An 18,788-nucleotide genomic window follows, 5' to 3' on the forward strand; every position below is an offset into this window, starting at 1 on the left:
CTTGCCAAAGGACCGCTTGCCAACAGATAATTTTGTAACTATAAGTTTTAAAAACTGTAAAAAGGGCAATTCGTTCATGCGTGATATTGTTCTGTGCATTCTATCCTCGTTAAACATTTTTAAGCAGTATTAATGACTTTTTTTTACCATTAACAATTCAACCTTGGCACTTTTTTCTCTGATAAGCCTGACAATGCTGAAAACAATCGACGCAAGTCATAATTGTTTGAAAACAATGGTATCTGTGATGACAAAACCTAAATGTACTTTGTGTACCGGTATTTGCACTAAAGCTGGAGCAGACCAATAGCTCAATTTTTTTGCATAGTCTTGCCAAAAAGCAAAATGTTATGTTAGGTCAGATGAATTTGTCTTAACCCTGTGCAAAAACGTTCAGGACACTTGTAAAAAGCAATCATTCATTTATTTTGAAAAAAAAAAAAACAGAACGCAATGCAGATTGGTAAAATGTTGAGCAAAATACAACCACTAGAACTCGCAGGATAAAAGGACAATGACATGTATAACAAATCAAAAGGTGCAAATTGATGTTTCGCTTTGTACGGGCAGGTTACGTAATACGGTGCAACCCTACGTATACTCTAGGACCTAGAGCAGGGGTGGGGAACCTGCGGCCCGCGGGCCGCATGTGGCCCGCTTGCCTTTTTAATGTGGCCCCCGTCACAATTTTAGTATACAACATAATTTTAGTATACAACATATTTTAGTATAGGTACAGTATACAACATAGTATAAAAAAACAATAAACTTTTTATGTACAAATATGTCCTTGAAATGACTTCGACACTTCTGGTAATCTCCCCATCCACATTATGACGCCAAACTTCTAAAAATTGCTACACATTCAACCACTTGCTTTATTCGTGACGTAACAGTCACTCGATTGCCTCTCCTTGCAGTAATAAATCATTTGCCATGTGGTGTATTTTTTTAAATTGCGTTTAGAGCTGTCAGCGTGGATCCTTATATTGGTATTTTAAATATGTTCTTGGAAAAAAAGACAGATCGATATAATGGAGCTAGGGTATTCAAGAAAGAATGGACAATTTTTTTTTGTCGAAATAAGTGATAAACCTGTATTATAATATTATAACACGGAATTTAACAAAATGTTTGGCCCACCCGAAAATGTTGTGCAATTCATGCGGCCCGCAGTGCTAAGTAGGTTCCCCACCCCTGACCTAGAGTCTAGGTTTAAAAAAACGAATATTTTGTAATTTGTACTGCCTAAATAAATAAACAAAACAAACGAAAATGAAAAACAACAACATTGTTTGAAGGTGGGGCAAGCAGTCTTCACATACTTATAGTGTTAGTCAGGGTATTTAACGTTACGGTTGGGTATTTGTAATACCGTTTTGTAGCATTGTCATACGTGTAAATCTGAAAAATACGTTGTTATTTTATTCACGTTCATATATAACTTTTCCCTGTTAGGTTGGCCAAAAAACAAGTTATCCTTTACTGTCTGAAATAGATTTGTATCACAACCAACCATGCAACACTTGATCCGAAGCAGGCTTACTTTGGCAGTAATGATGATAAAGCACAGTTACGAAATTCTGCTATGCTCATGAAGATTTGAGGAAGAAAATAAAGTAGGTGGTTGTCAAGGCCGTCATCACTGTGTATGCTAACCAAGCGTACGGACCGAGAAATTTCTGTAAAAGACAATGTATCAGCCAAGTCAAGATTTGACCTTACTTCAAAAGCAACTGGTCGAGTTTAAATTTATTTGTGAAGCTCTGTTATGTTATAAGTTAATCTTTTTCGGATTAAATAATTTTGTGTAACTATATAGGGATTTGAATCTTTTTACATTAGGGTTAGGCTGTTAAAACATCTATACTTACAAATAAATAGGGCGCAGAAAAGCCGATGGCGGACGCTGCAACCCAGAATACCGTTCCAGCTACAATGAGTATTTGAGCATTTGCTTGTGGGTATTTGTTGACACTTTGCACCATCAAGGGAAAAGAGACCAGCATCGGACCAGTTCCAACCCTAGTGTTATAAAATGATTAAATATTACAACCGCATGATGTCGCTCTTCAATCAAACATGCAGCACACAATTGCTCATGGGTACGTTTAACACCACAATCAAACTGGTTACTATAGTTACTTATTACCAACGTACTGTCACGATTAAAACACTACTTAATAGTCATATGCCAAAAAGTTCAAATTATGTCCACAGCGGCTATATCCAATTAAATGTTACAGCGTAAGTAATTCTATATACTTTGACATATAAGCACTCTTTACTTTGGTATCAAACAACTTCTTACCCAAACATGTAGACGACGGTTGCAAATACGTTGGCGTAAGGCATAGCCGGGCTGAGGTCTTTAAGAGCTGCTGTAATGGCCAGCGCAACACAGGATATCGCGATAATAAGATTCCCTGATATGAGCACTCTGCGCATCTGAAGTCCCTTTAGAATGAACGACTGAAAGCAAAAAAGATACGTTGTATGTATGGTGCAGGTATAGTAATAGTACAAACGGAATAGTATGATGTAAAGCGGGCCTGAAATTAAAACACATTTCTACTTATTGTAACTTGCAGTCACGTAAAATCGTCGTATTTCAGACCACTCATTAAATCATAACAAAATAACACACAATTTACACTGAACATGCAAAGCAACTAACATGATGTTTACTGTTTTTAAATGCAACTTGGAGTAGCTTTGAACAATTAGGCAAACAACTTTGCATTCATGCATATACGGATAATTATATCAATCGGTGTCGTATTTTGTTGACTGTATATACTAGTGATGCACCGAAGTTTCGGTTGGCCGAAACATTTCGGCCGAATCCGCTGTTTTCCAATGTTTCGGTTTTGGCCCGAACTTTTTTAAAAATTCGGCCGAAACCGAACTTTCTTATTGCATTGAATTTAGGCCTTAAATTTCATTTTCTCCAAAACGAAACATCAGGAACTAACTATTTGTTGTATCTATAAAATACGAGCCACGTTGTCTGCAAAATATTAGATGTTTACTAAAGCTTATACATTGTGAAAGTGATTTTAGTTTGTCAAAATTGAGTTCTCTCGCATCAACAACGCAAGGTTTAGTTGAAAACATCCATAAGAAACGGGATTTTAGATTCGGCCTGATTCGGCCGAAATTATTCGGCCTCATGGCCGAACATTCGGTTTCGGCCCGAACCTTTTTAGTCGGGTTCGGTGCATCACTAGTATATACCACTTACCCCAACAAACGCAAGAAGTACGGCCTCTGAGCAAACTCCTATTGAAGGATACGTCGCATATTCCGGTGAAACACCAGCGTCGATAAAGATGGCGTCGCTATAACATGAAATGTTTTATCTAATTTTTTTTAACTTTTCCGTTATCAAACTTTCTGTCTGATATATTTTATGTGACTCATGTAAGCACCATTTATGTGACTGGTATATTTCAGTAAAATTGTTTAAGTCAATGATATTACTTACCTGTATAGCATGATGTTTATGAAGCCAATGGATTGGATGTTGGTTAAAATTACACACGCAATAAAAAGTTGTCGCCGGTAGGCGGGGTTAGTGAGCAACTCGCTAAAAGCAACACGATGAGATTGCGGACCTTCCATAACCTGCTTTTCCAGTTGCGAAAATTCCTGTCTCACTGCGTCCTTAAATTTAAAAGGATTTTGTAGCTGATACCAGGAGAAACATGTTTGATGGCGACTCGTTTAAAATAACAGAACATGAATTTAATTTGATTGACATTGCCCTTTGCTTATAGAAAGACCGCAACCAACAGATAAAAAGGTAATACGATTAAGAAATCAATAGTTTGTTGTTCAAAGGCTAGGGCACAAGAACAACAAAAAATCCATGTATAACAAAAATGTATATTTTTTACAATAATACGACGCGGCACTTCTTTGGAATCATTCACAAACAACTCACTGCATACATTCTTACCAAAATGAACGCTGTTACGAACTTAAGTGAACGCTGTTACGAACTTACGATACAAAACGAACAAAAAATATGCGATCACCCCGATATAACCGTTTGATGATGTTTCGGTTCCGACTTTTTCCCCAAACGTTTTCGATGCAGAAAATCAAGGCATAACACCAACTATTATATTTTTTTAAACTGTATCTCGAATGCATATTTTTGCAGCTTAAGGGTTGTAAAGTGTTTTGTAGACACATATAAACAAGTCAAAAGTCATCATTCTTACCTTTGTGGAGCTTCTTAACTTGATCATGGTCTTGTATGCTTCGTTTTTCTTTTTAGCCCTCAGTAAAAGCACAGGTGAGGGTGGAATTATGACAGCGTTCAACAGGTAGAACACCGAAAGTACGCCGGGTAGGGCCACCAAAATTGGCCACATAGAGTCGCTACCGAGCACCTGTCAAAACAAAATTAACTTTAATGAAGAATCAAAACTGATTTCTTCCATTTTTTGCAACTGTACAGTTACTGTTTAATTGTTGGATAGTAATTTTGGATTCTACCATACAAGTAAGCGGGTTTGATCAAAATTAATCGTTTTTGATCAGGTATTTTATAATATTGATTAAATCAAGTCATTTCGCATGTGTTACAGTTATAGTTAGACTCGTTGTTGCTCGTTATAGTTCCAGCCCAAAATTTGTGATGTTCGCTACAAAAATATAATGTCACCCCATCATTGTTTTATTAAGTCACTGCTGGTCGCACGTATCACATCGAAAGAAACATTTCCTACAACAATCCCATTGGCAAACAAGAAACATAACGATCATGGCTTTTCCGATTAAAAGCCACATAATTGCCTCAACCGAAGGCAACAGCCAATTCCTTTAAAAACCTTAACGACGTAATAAATCCACATGTTTGATCGCATGAGGTCACAACCAACCGCAGACCACGTGTGTCTGACGTCACTAGGTCAAGCACAGGTCGGTAAAAGCCACGTGCCTTTTTGTCGTGGAGACGTGCGTTAATACATGTACCGAAACTTAAGTCAATGGAGACATATTAATTGTACTTGGGTCAGTTTTTTGTCTGGTCGTCAATGCTTTCCGGACCTATTGGACTTCGTGGACCCACTCAGCGAGTTCGTAAAAGGTTTTGGTAATTCGGCATTCGGCAACTTACAAAACTATTTTCTCCCTAGTGTGATTATTAACACACATTTCTATAAATCACAGTACGCCAGGCCCATTGAAGGCGCTATACCGAATCAGCCGGTCACCAAGCATTCACCACCATATGGCAAGGCGCAGGCTAGATACCTGCGGTGGGATTCGAACCCACGACAGGAGTCTCTCCGGGACTCGCGCTCTACCAACTGAGCTACACAGGCTCAGTGGAGAATCCGCCGAAAGTCGAATCACAAGCACCGTTGCCTGCCTCGTATGCTGCACATGTCAGCTTCCAAGTAGGGGATCGCCAGATTGACCAGTATCAGTTAAGATGAACATAAATTCATAACTGGGATCAGCCCTAAAGCGTCTGTGCAGACCAGCGATCACGGCACACTCATATATAAATCACAGTACGCCAGGCCCATTGAAGGCGCTATACACATTTCTATACAAGCATAGGGATGATTATACCGGACAAACTTATTTATCACCTATACAAATTAAAACTCGCCGCATTAAAGAAGTGATAGTACCTTTGGGTGTCCTGTTACGGTTCCGATAACAAATCCCAGTGGTAGGAGCCAACCAGGGGGGCTCTGGCACACTGCCAAGTTCTCCACACAAGATAGTTCTGTCACCATCAAGGTTGCTATGTCTAAAGCCGAAAAAAAAATAGTAAAGAAAATTAGTATTGCTTAAAGTGGTATTCCTTTAAAGTTTAAAGTATTAATTTTCAAAGGCTTTGGTACATGTTGATTAGCTTATGCCGATAAAAATATGTTAGGTTAACATTACATGTGTTTAGCCACGGTGTGAAACGGAAATCGTGAGGCGACCTGTTCCAATTCAACATGAGTTTAACTGTATAGCAAGCGATTCACGTGGCCCGAAAAATTACATATAAGCCACCATCAATAGTTTGATACCAGTGAGAAAAAAGCGAACGTGACCAAATAAAATCGATACATCAAGTTGGAAGTTTCACTCCCACAAACAGTCACCTCAAGTTGATGCCTGTGAGCGCACGTAACTTGGTGGTTTAAACTTCCGCAAAAAAGTACGCCTGTTTATTTTACAACTGTTGCATCATTCACGTCTATTGCCCTTTGATCTCGCACTTCGCGTCACCTATTGATGACGTAACAATGTTTGATCGTGACGCAATAGGCAATTTTATTTGAATAATATCGTGGGTAATAATGTTAATTCAATAGCATAAAGTGCAGTGCCGGATTAACCATTAGGCAAAGTAGGCACGTGCCTACAGGCCAGTCAAAAATCCAGGCCACTTCAAAATCAGTAGAATGATTTGGCAACACTTATAATTTAATTTTTTATTTGGCAATCCTGATTTTCGGGCCACTTATAAATTGTGCCTACAGGCCAGCAGACCCTTAATCCAGCACTGATGAAGTGTCCTAATTTTATGTATCCCAAAACCTGAATAAACAAATTAATAAACCTTAACATTAATTGAGGGTTTTCAAGCATGAGACCTGTTACAAAATATGGTACGAGGGAGGCAGTAAACATCAATCTTACATTTAACGAGAAATTGGGTTTGATTTAGCATTTTAATCCGGTCATAAAAATTATTTGTTTCCTGACGGCCCGCCATATGTTCCACAACATGAACCGAATGCTGTAGCGCACGTACACATCGGAAATTATCGAAAAATCAATGAAAATGTCAAACAATCAATGTGATCTGAATTATCAGACCAATTTGCACATTTTTGCACCGGTTTAGGTCGCTTTTGTGACAAAAATTCATTTACGTCAAATGATTCGTAATCCGAACCACATTTATGTGTTGTACAAAACAGGGGAACAAAAAACATCGTGTACTTATACTAGTTACTTACTCATTCCATATCCTCGTGCGAACCCACTCACGAATCTCCCGATAATGATCGCTTCATATGAATTACAGTAATATGTCACGGGGCTCATGAGCATGATCGACAGCAGGGTAGCCATGTGATAAGAGATCATGGCCGTTCTTCGCGTCATCAGCATCGCGAAAACCCTATAAATCGGTAAAATTTATCACCAAGGAGATCTAAAGTCTAATCAGTGATCAAGCTCTGTAGCTTTTTTGCAATAGGTGGCAAATGTTGCCTTATTTAGTTAGCTGGTTAAATGGCTTTGTTTTGTCAGCTAATTTTCAGTGATTAGATAATTTTACACTAGTACCACTTAAAGTTTTTATTATTTTCTTTCCTTAACTTTTCCATAAATATTTTAGAAACTTACGGTGATGCAATTGACCCCAAGATGGCACCAAACATGACCATTGACATGGTCAAGGTGACGAGAAAGGTCAAGTAATCGTTAGAAGCGGGTTGTGAATAGCGAATCTGTACAAGTTACGTAAAAGTGAGTAAACAAACTAACACGAAAAATAGACAAAAACCAACCATATGCGACTCGTTGAAGAAACGTCGCAAAGCGGGTGTGGCCGGATTCAGTGACGTAATCAATATCCCGAGCTGCACGAACATGGTCACGTGCGTCACGATGATGACGTAATAACATAGCTTCGAGTTACAATTCTAATAAAAAAGGAAAATTTTAATGGCTTTATTATAACGAAGATATACTCTGATTAGGTAAAAAGAAACATGTTCCTAATAATTTTGAATTAAATGCGACATTTAGCCAAAGCTACAGGTGTCAATTTATGAATGACAGGCAAATTACGAACGTGCGGAAATCCTATGAGCGCATTACGTAAGTTCCTCATCACGAATTCAGAATGTTTAATCTAAGCGAGTATATACGACTGAAGGTGACACCAAGGGTTTCTTCGTAAAGTGACATGAAGTGGAGCGTCCGGGGATTGGCGCTGATAGATGGTTGGAAAATGTTTTGCAGTGTATGAGGACCTTGGCTGTATTGCAACATACATTGAAATAGTGCTTAGTTTAGGGCGGATCCAAAGTTGCGATTAATTAGAGGTTTAAGCTGGATTTGAAGTCGATTCGGGGTTTTCGGTTCGGTTTTGGAAACAAAAACAAGGCTATGAATACGGGCCTTAGTTCCAACTTTTGTATTGTAATTTCGCTTTCTGTGTGTACAGCCTTTCATTCGTATACCTATATGCAGGCCTGTTTGTCAAATGTTTTTGTATAAACTTAACTTTCGAACCTTTTTATGACATTAACAAAAACGTTTACGCAAGGTTTTGGGTTCGGACATAAAATTAGGCTTCGCGAACAATTTTGGTTTTAGAAACTTTCGATGATCCAAAACCTAATTGAGGCCAGGGTAACGTTTGAGTTTTAATTATTGCAAATCTTAACTACGTTTTTGGGTACTCCCTTGGTTTTAGCCTTTGCTGTTTCTTCGTCCTTCTCAGCTTCTTTTAACTTTTCATTCTCCATCACAAGACTTTATCACGTCAACTTTTTGAGTAAGTCACAATTTTACTAAGTCGCATTGGTATGTTATATTCAGGGGTTAATTCGTAAACAGACTGTTCATAAACCAAAAAAAGCAATTTCAAATGAAATTAATTCACGTAAAAGCGACGTGGTTTATTTTTAGTCGTTCAAAGTTTTAGCTCTGGTAAGAAATAGTTCTACATATTTTCCACTACTCGCTTGTTTGGTTATTTAAAACTAACTCATCAAATAGAACTGATTCATTGGCTCAAAGATTCAATTCCAATAAAAAAGTGTATAATTGTCACACCACCACTCTTGCGAAGTGTAGTTGTCACAACTCTTTAATAGACCGTAAGCATTCACTTTGCGGTCAGTTGAGTTGAGAACATACACGTTTACACTGTAAAAACGCTATAAACGTAAGAGGTGTAACTAAAGCGTGTACGTTTGAATAGCTAACTTCGTGTGGTATTTTCCCATAGTAAAGTGGTACATGACCACTGCATACCAGATAAGAGACTTGAGAAATGCTTGAGGTGCCCCTTGACGTGAAAGCTTTAAACTTTCAAAGCATATTAGTCAACAACATAACTGGATAGTTTGTACACATACAATGCAAAGCTAAATAACGTTCCAATTCTTCTCTGCAGAAACTGAGAGCTAACAGTCATTTACTGACTGGCGGCACACTTGGAACTAAAAAGAGAAAACGCTACAAATCCACGCTACCAAACTCTGCCTAGCGATAAATGCGCAGCAGCCTTTTATTCAATAAACAACTCGAAGACCACACCTGGATTCCAATGTTTTTCTTCGCAGAAAAAAAGCTAATTTGGCGACTACCCAGTCAGGCACGTGCCAATCGGCTGTTTCACCTTCAAACTACCCGGGCCCTTCATTCGATTCAGGAAATTATGACGCTTTTGGCCACCTGGCAATGCTGAAATAGCTATTAAGAGAGAGACTGTTTTTTTGCGGCAGCTTTGGACGTTGCCAATGTTTGTCAACCCAAGAATGCAAATTTATTACAAAACTATGACTCCAAAAACACCACACACTCAATGTGGCAATGGCGACTGTTAACTATTGCTTTTATTTAAGTATGTTTTATACAATTAGCCCTAGAGTGTATAAAGCACTGACCCCAAATTAATTGCGTTTTTTTATTAACGGCCCTTGTTGCGTCTGTCAAGACTTGGGGACCACCATGGTAGACACTTTTATATAAGTTTGTATGGATACAAAATTTCTAAGCTACTTATTGGCAAATTGCAAATTTTCCCATGATCTCATTGATGGAATGTAATGAAGTCATTCATAAAGGACGAAAGTAGTCCAAGCCAAAAATTCCGTAAGGCATTTCAAGTGAGCCAGTACGGCGAAAAAGTCGTTAAACAAGTAACTTAGGAGGTATCAAATCTTCTCATAAATTTGTTCGTGAACAAAAAATAAAACCTGCCCCGGGGCGTCAACGTCAAATTAGGCTTAATATCGCAGATGTGCAACTTTTGTGATAAAAATGAACTAAAAGTTTCACTTTAAATTTTTTCAAGGACAATTTCAAGTTCTATACAAACATCAACGAATGTTGTGTTATACATGTTACAGGTCCTCTATTTACAAGCTAACCGAAAATGTGTTACACGCTGAATAGTTGCGCCAGGGCATAGACTAAAAAGCAGCAGCTTTGCACATTTTGACACTTCCGTTTGGTGCAACGCAAACGTACCTGTAACAAGATACGAGTATGCAATACATAACAGTTCCTGCCCGTAAAAATCGCTCGCAGTAACACACGAACACTGAGAAACGATCACTGAAATGAACCTTTGTTTGTGGGAACAATCAGAACTTTAGTCTTTTTGTCCGTATTAGTGACTAAGCTTTTGTATGTTTTTCTGGCTTGACACAATCTTTTACCGCTTTAAGCACATTTGCTATAACAACCTACAAGTTGGCAAAAATTTTCAGAACTAAGGAAAACATTGGTTAACTGATTTGGACAGAAAGCCGTTTCAGATTCTAAATAGTTCCACGGCCTAACACCCAATGTTTACCTTTTTGTGGGTTTGCTACTGCTTTGTTTATGTCCCTTCAATTGTACTCTGAAAAGCCAACTGGCATGCACGAAACACACCAGTGCAATGTGAAACAAAACAGACACTTAAACAATTAGTTGCTCCTGGTGAGAAGTCTTTACTTTTTAGAAATTGCACCTCAAACAAATACAAGGCGCATAATGCCTTGCGAATTAAACATGCTTACAAAGAGTTTACGTTGAAACCTTTTTGGCGTTAACTGACATACTCAAACTGTCTTTTACGCACCAAATAATTAAACCGTTCAAGCTGTTTCCTCGGTTCAACCTTTTGTTTTCGCCTTTTTGCTAGTGATCGAGTTTGATACGGGTCAGTTCATGTTACAAGTCAGGCGACCAGTGGTACGAACCAAAAAGGTAAACAAATAGGAGATAGCACTTCAGCAGGAAAAAACACTGGTTCAACTAAATAACAGCCAGTAAAAACCTTGTTATTGTATCACTTTTTTGCATTTTTGGTTCAGCGCATTTTTGTGGACAAGCATCACATTTTATGCTATAAATTGGACTATATCGGTTAATTTATCCTTGAAAAATGTTTAGCAGCAGGGTAATCTTTTGCGATGTGCGATGGTGGTGGCACCACAGTTGCAAGTCGGGCCGGGCTTTTCGGGCCGGGTTCGGGTTCGGGCCGGGTTCGGGCCGGGTTCGGGCCGGGTTCGGGCCGGGTTCGGGCCGGGTTCGGGCCGGGTTCGGGCCGGGTTCGGGCCGGGTTCGGGCCGGGTTCGGGCTTAGGTATTTGTGAGAAAACGGGCTTAAAACGGGCCTGACTTAACGTTCAGTGTCCGCCACTGTTTTTTAAATAAAATCACTCAGCTAAGTAACAATTCTCTAACTTTGACCCTCCTCTAAAACGTATTGTTTACCCCATTGTCTACTGTTGTTTATTGTGTTTGTTGTCTTTATCTTTTTTCTTTCTCATCCTTTGTTGCAAGGGATTCGTGGATAGGCCTGTCAATCAAAATTTCGGGCCTAAACGGGCTTTGCAAAAACGTTTCGGGTTCGGGCCGGGCTTCGGGCTTATACTTTCGGGTTCGGGCCGGGTTCGGGCTCAAATTTCGGGCCCGCTTGCAACTCTGGGTGGCACAGCACCATGACTGCACCTGAATAAAGGAAATTTAGTACAAAAATGTTGAACATTTTATTCAAATGCTTATGCAAGCTGCAGACACAAAACAAATCCAATAAACAAAACATTATAATAAAGACCTGAACCTTATCTATCCCTGTATTCCTAACACAAACCTCTTTAGCTTACGCGGTGCTGAAATTATCCTGGTATTTCGATGAAAACAATCTGATGGTACGCCACCGAAACACGCTTTTTTCTAAGTTTCGAACACGCTGAACTTGAACCTGCCAAGCACAGGGCACCGGCAATTGTTCGCTAAATAACTCATACGTGACTGCGGTGAAACCTCAAGTTCATGCGGTTCAGTTCTTGTCATCATACTATGAGTTTACAAACTGACTTCGTGAAATTTATGCACGACATGTACTCAAGTAAACACTGTTTACAGCATTAAAGACAGCATTTCAATCCTTATCAGTGCGTGCAGTCAAGAACTCTCTAGCATTCCACAGTCACAAGGTTCATTTACCTCAATTCGAATCATTCAGAAGATGCACTGAGGCACTAAATCCGCTTTCACTGTTTAGCGCTAAAGGTCGTTGAACACTTACGTTGGGTAGCTTCCATTGCCAACTAATCGAGGTCATAACAACACACTGTTACAGTTTCGCAAGGCGTGATCTTGGTTCTAAACGTTAGTTGGTGAACATTCGGTTTGCTGTAACAGTAGCACTGTAGCTCAAAAGGCACAATGCTCAACAAAGCGTTACGTCCGTACTGCTGTTTTCGCCTGTAAACAGCGCTGTATTCACAATTATTAAAGCGATTGTCGGACTGGACAGACCAGCCGTCTTGCCGGAAAAAGGAAGAAGGCTAGGCCTATCCTTTTGTCGGACAGTTTGAGTACTACCACGAACGGCTCCTGGATTGGTCAGTACTTCACAGATATGCACGGTTTAACTGTAAACACTGGTATAAGCTTATCCACCAGCTGTCTTCTGATAATTTAAAACGTAGCCTAGGCTCCGAATGTTACCTCGCTATTGGCTGTCAAACGTTTTGATAATTTTCAATGTTTACAGTTATTGATTATTTTGAATATGAGTCCGCTTGTGTGTATTCTGTGGTTGTAGGGTGTAAAACAACGGCACCAAAGCAACACTTAGTTCTGTTACCCACGGCGTGGTGGATTAATTTATTCTACAGAACGTGTCGTTTATCAGAGTAACCTCATTTTTTTTCCTTGAATAAAGTAGATACTGTTGACATGTGTAGGGTACAGACCTACGACTCCATATTTATCTCAAATAGTCCTAAATCAAGTTTAATTTTGTCGGCATAATTGCTACTGTCGAGACAGTAAATAAAATGGCAGGTTTAGTTGGTTTTATTAAAAAATCAATACAAAATACAGCATCATTCGGACTAAAGCTTGTCATCGATGTACACCTGTTTGTTTGTTTACACCTGCTTAGGAGGCGTTGTTTCGCGGAGAACAGAATTGCCAGTTTTTGCCGTTTGGTGTCTCCCCTGTGTTGGTATATTTTGTTGATGGTTGTCGTGGGCGATATTGGTCGATTGTTCGGAGTGCTGATTGTCCCAGTAAAAGCACAAGGATCTTCGAATCGCTGCTCGATAGCTGTCGTTGCGATAGCAGTACACCATTAAGTTCACCAAGCTGAAAACATATAAGACTTCTTTAAAAACAGCTGTTGTGTTGAATGATATTGATATAGGAGCACTGCTCATTCGGCAATACTATTACTTTTGGTGATATACTGCTACATAGCGGACTAATTAAACCGCCTGCAAACAGTTTTACACGGTTGCTTAAGAAATAAAAACTCTCGCCTGCCTAAAACTATCTAGGTTCATAGTATTTAAAAAGAATTTGCGGATCAACTGTTTATTTATGTTAACTTTGTTGAAATCGCAAAACGCTAAGGCTTACCTTGAAGACATAGCGATATAGAATGCGATAAGATACGGTTGGGAATATGTCAATGTGGTCAAGGAACCGGCGTAGAAAGCAGAGACAACTCCAAGAAGTGGCACTGAAAACGTAAAAATTCTTTTTTCAGTAAAGGTTATCAACATCCCCAAACCTTGGAAAGAACTTCCACTCACGTAATGTCAATGTGAAACCGATGATCATAATGGCAACCGTCACAAACACTGTGGCTTCTCTTTTCATCACTTGGGTCCTCGTTCGTCGATGAGAGTCCAGTCCCATTAAGTCGCGGGATTTGTACAGAAACTTTCGAATGTAAAGCGCTGTGGCGACCACTATCGACAACTGTTAGGAAAGACTTGTTAGGTTAAGGAGACTCCATGTGTTAAAAAAAGACATCAGACACATAAAACTTTAAATTATACATTTCAAGAACTCAAAAGCCGTCCACCATTTTCTTCGAGGTGTATAATGGAAAAAAACTGAACGCACTGTTTACAAAGTACATACGCAAACGGAATTCACCTGAATGTCAAAGACCTTTTTTGAGATATACATTCCATGCAAAATGTGTGTCTCGATTAATTTGGTTTGGCCAGGGATTCGTGCACTTAGTTCTGTATAGTGTTTCACAGTAAGAACAGTTGTCACCGGAAAATATCTGTTTTAAGGTTTGGTTTCAGGAAAAACTTTATTTAGCCAGTTCAGGACGTGTGTTTCGACATTTAGGATAATTTCCTCAAAGTATGACACACCACAGAAAATCGTGGTTGTCCCGAAAGTTATTAATTTTCCCAAGCAGGCCAAATTTCAAATGAATGAAATGGAAAAATACAGAGAAGTCTCGAAAGTTCCAGTGCGAAAACAGAACCAGCAAAGACTTGATATAAAGGGCAAAGCTTTAGTTTTCAACAAAAATCGTTTTTTGAGTCACCATCCGAAAATAAACCGTGATTAATATAGATTTCCCACCAAAGAAGCATTGAAGATTATGTGTTTGGTTCATTTGCTTATACGCAGTGGTGGTTTTGGAAATGACCTATTCCGACTTGTAAGAATTCTGTTTTGTAATATATGACAAAGCATTGCGCATTTGTATGCAAATTGCTCTCTTGAAATAACCAACAATGAATGAACTTATATTTAACTTAATGTGCACTTTATAGACACGCTGATAAAACCGACTCGAAACAACAAAACACTACATTCTGTTAAATAGGTTCTTTTAAAAGTGCTTAAAAGGTGTTATGATTGAGCGTAATTGCGCAGAAGAAATCCTATTGCAACACCTTAACTGTTTTTGTGAAAGTCGAGTAAAAATTAGTCATAAACTGCTCAAATAATTTACTTACCATAAACAGGTACGGAAGAGCGTAGAAAAACACCATTAGGGCAATCGCAGGTGCAAAATCCACATTTGGACTTGTCAAGGTCAATGTCGGGTAGTAGAGGAACAACACGTGATTGTACGAGTACAAGTACATGTCAGGAAACAGAGCTGCAATCAAACGCACACTTTGGTGAAGTCTTGAAGACTTCCTTCGTAAAGGCATTTGACTTTGAGTAAAAGTCTAAACCAGTGTTTCTTAACCTTTTTTGCGCTCGTACCCTTTGAGCATTCATAAAATTTTCTCGTACCCCCTGCCTAAAATGGCCGACGGAAGTAAATAAAATTGTAACAATAGGAATTAAACTCAGTGTATTTATAACTTGGGTGTTCAATACATGCATGAAAACAGTATTGTATAAGTAGTACAAAACTAACCCGTTCTGGATACTGTATGTAACAAAGTACCTTGTTACGCATTTTTCACAAATATGCCTAAATAGCATAGAATTTACCCTGGTTAAGAACCCCTGGTCTAAACCATTGATCGACAAACAGCCAACATCGCAAAAGACGTCTGCTACAGCTAATCAATGTGTTTCGTTTGCCAATATTTGGAATATTCGCAGTTTAGTAGTGATATTGTTAAACTCAAATTTGTTCGCAATTATTAAAAAAAATGGAAACCAGAACAAGATGACCTTAATTAATATTAATGCAAAAGTTAATTTTATGTACGTAATTTGGTAAAACTCTCTAAAATTTTGTTTTTCGAGGGCGATACTTATACCCAACACCCACACTATGACATTCCTAACCGTACAACGCTATGCAGCAGTCACAAACCAATTTTAAGAAAATTATAAAGGGATCACTCTACACGTACCTGGAACACAAGCGGCAAATAAGCTCACGGCCCACGCAACCCCGATCAAAGCCAGAACCGTAATTTTACTCTGTAGTTTGTATCTCATGGGAAATCGAACTGCGTAGAGACGTTGTGCGCTCAGCAACAGAAGGTTGAACAGAGATGCTGTGAAGCCCAAGACAAAGAAGATGCCGCCAGATGTCGCTGCCGAGGACCCGAATGAATCAGTAACAGCTTCAAGCATATCCTCACCCGTTGAATGCAAACTCCATGCGATGTTAGGAATGCTGATAACAATCATTTGGATACCTAAAGCAAGATTAAGTAATGCTATTATCACTAATACACAAAAGGATAAAGGACTTATTGTAAGCAAACTTATATTTCTTATCAACAATAAATACAAAGGCCCTGCTATTACCGTAACGATAACAGTATTATACATTCGTTTTTACTAGTTAGTAAACATTAAAATGTTTAAATTTGTTGTGAAATGTGCTATTGTTACAATGTAAACCAGACTGGTTTTCCATATCTGTACTACACATCAGTTACACAAACATTAACTCTACGTACTAGTTAGTATGTCTGCAATCGCTAACGACACCTTCAATACTTCGAAATTCGACGTTTTCTTTTTTCTGCTCACTGTCCATATCACCACAGAATTTCCCACAAGTACAATAAAGCCGAAAATAGCCACAAGAGCTATGAAAAATCCGTACAAAGGTACACTGCAGGATGAACAGTCGTAAACTGCTGTGTCGTATCCACATTGCTCTAATGCATCTGGACTACAAAAGGCCTGGAAACCGCTGAGGACATCTTCAAATGTCGTCCCATTCCCCCCAACTACTGGGAGTAGGTGAATAGGTGGAATAATGGCAATAAGCTCCACTTGTGTGTCGTTATGCGGATGCGGGATCCATGTGAGAGCAGTACTCATTTTAGATTTTCTTTAATTTACACCAGTTAAGGCTGAGATTAATACTATGTAGCTGACACTCTTGAGAAAGAACACGTGTAATATGCCAATAAGATATAATGTCTAAATTATCTTTTACAGATAATCTAGACCAGGGCTTCCCAAACTGGGGGTCGCGACCCCGGAAGGGGTCGCTTTACAAACTTGAGGGGTCGCAAAGAGCTGTACCAATTTTGAAGAAAGTACTCCATACACTGGCGTAAAGTACGGGGATGCCGCACACCCCCGGCCTTGACCTTTGTATAACGTCACAATGTCATTTTTGTTCAAGTTACGTCAGTTTTAAAACGTTTTCAGCTAACAGCAAACGCGGTTGTAGTGACGCCATTGATCGAACAAACGTCGGTTGAAACGCAACACTTGCAATTGGTTTGAAATACACAGGCATTTTAATGCAACATAAAGATGACATATAGAGTTGTAGACTAACGTTTGTTGTGTGGCGCAATAACGTTCTCTAATAAAAATAGGTAATTAATTTTCGATCTTTAAGCAGTATTTAATGTCCGTTTGAAAGCACTGCAACGGCCTAAACTTGGTGCAAGTAGTGCCTATTTGCAAAACAATGTGACAAAACTAAAGGCTAAAGCACGTACAAGGTATCGGTGTTTGGACGTGTAAAGTAGTAGACTCTGAGTACCGTTTTGTTGTTTTTCGTTTTCGCTCGAATTAGTCGTTTCAATAAAAACAACAAACGTATTTTTTGCATTGTTTATCATGTTATTCGTGCAGGGTAGCGGAAAATTTAAAGAGTTAAGAGGGGTCGCGATCAAAACAGTTTGGGAAGCCCTGGTCTAGACCAGTGGCTCTCAAACTTTTTCATTATTTTTTCAAAACGTTCCCCTTGTCATTAATTTGAGGGCTCGCGGTCCTTAAGCCTAAATGTGTATTTCAGAAAACGAAAGTTGATTGCATGTTTTAGCTAGTTAATGCACAATTGCGCATAATAATGATCCAAAGACAGCTTGTGACATCACAGACAAGACGAAAGGCATTACGATTGTGCGCGAACAGTTGCATTTTTGAAGGTTGTCATTGTATAAAGGCTATTGTTTAGCAATAGAGACGGCCGGTCGATTCTCAATTCTAATTTGATTTAAACTTTTTCAGTGGCACAAACTGACGCTAAATAAGATTATAGAACTACTTCGCGGTCCCCCCAAAATTGCCTCACGGACCCCTAAAGGACCGCGGACCCCAGTTTGAGAACCGCTGATCTAGACACAGCGGAATAATACGAGGTTTTATGACACACTTTAGAACGTGGCGTTATTATATATCAAAGGTAGATAACTAAAAATCAAATAATAGTCAACAAAGTTTCTAACAAAAGTTTTGATGCACTATATCCGATATTCGTAGTAAAACCTGTAAGAACCAAACATTAACACCAAACTTTAATATATATTGCTTTATTTCTTGTACCAACAAAGCTGTACACTACTTGCAACAAGCGCGTGGAGACAACACAAAAACATGCGTCTTTAACTTTGTATCTATCCGCTGACCCTATTCCCTCGACTTGATATTTTGACCGTTATTTTACTGAAACATCAACATCGGTTGCTGCTTCAGCTTCAGACTTACGACCCCACCAATAAACTAATAAATGACCATGTCACAGTGTTAGGAAGTTGTCAGATATGGGTGGATACGCCTGTCAACGATAGATTGCCAGTGAGTCATGTCAGGGCATCGGTTTAATTTCATCATGTCATTGTCGGGTGATGTCTATAGACATCGCATAAAACCACGATTATAGTTGCATAAGAAGACTTTAAAAGGGCATTGGCGTCTAATGTTTTGTTAGGCGCATCATATTGTTTTAGCGCCCTTGACTTGCAAATCAGTTTCATTATGAATTTTGTGATCAGGCGTCACCACCATCACTAATATATTCAAATTAACTTTCCCGTCAGCGCTAAAACTTTTCGCGTTATTTATGGTTATAGTTGATTTATACATACTACAACACAT

The 18,788-nt window shown here is 38.9% G+C and overlaps 2 protein-coding genes and 1 non-coding gene across 3 annotated transcripts; all 3 read right to left on the reverse strand.

Moving 5' to 3' along the window:
- Positions 1–388: 388 nt before the first annotated feature.
- On the reverse strand, positions 389–8,878 carry LOC145215079 (solute carrier family 2, facilitated glucose transporter member 5-like). Its single transcript, XM_080083728.1, has 10 exons — positions 7,542–8,878; positions 7,378–7,481; positions 6,987–7,150; positions 5,655–5,776; positions 4,230–4,400; positions 3,488–3,666; positions 3,245–3,341; positions 2,312–2,472; positions 1,875–2,025; positions 389–1,682 (listed from the first exon to the last, which is right to left on the reverse strand). The coding sequence occupies exons 1-10, from the start codon at positions 7,623–7,625 to the stop codon at positions 1,593–1,595; spliced, it is 1,323 nt and encodes a 440-aa protein (XP_079939854.1). The 5' UTR covers positions 7,626–8,878; the 3' UTR covers positions 389–1,592.
- On the reverse strand, positions 5,266–5,339 carry Trnas-gga (transfer RNA serine (anticodon GGA)). Its single transcript has one exon. It is a non-coding gene; the product is annotated as a tRNA-Ser (tRNA).
- A 4,226-nt stretch (positions 8,879–13,104) lies between the features above and the next one.
- On the reverse strand, positions 13,105–16,821 carry LOC145214349 (melatonin receptor type 1A-like). The gene is made up of 6 exons (XM_080082853.1): positions 16,403–16,821; positions 15,845–16,135; positions 14,984–15,129; positions 13,808–13,976; positions 13,632–13,734; positions 13,105–13,358 (listed from the first exon to the last, which is right to left on the reverse strand). The coding sequence occupies exons 1-6, from the start codon at positions 16,770–16,772 to the stop codon at positions 13,142–13,144; spliced, it is 1,296 nt and encodes a 431-aa protein (XP_079938979.1). The 5' UTR covers positions 16,773–16,821; the 3' UTR covers positions 13,105–13,141.
- Positions 16,822–18,788: the final 1,967 nt, after the last annotated feature.

This window comes from Phallusia mammillata, chromosome 2, assembly GCF_965637545.1.
Source record: "Phallusia mammillata chromosome 2, kaPhaMamm4.hap1.1, whole genome shotgun sequence".
Taxonomy (NCBI): domain Eukaryota; kingdom Metazoa; phylum Chordata; class Ascidiacea; order Phlebobranchia; family Ascidiidae; genus Phallusia; species Phallusia mammillata.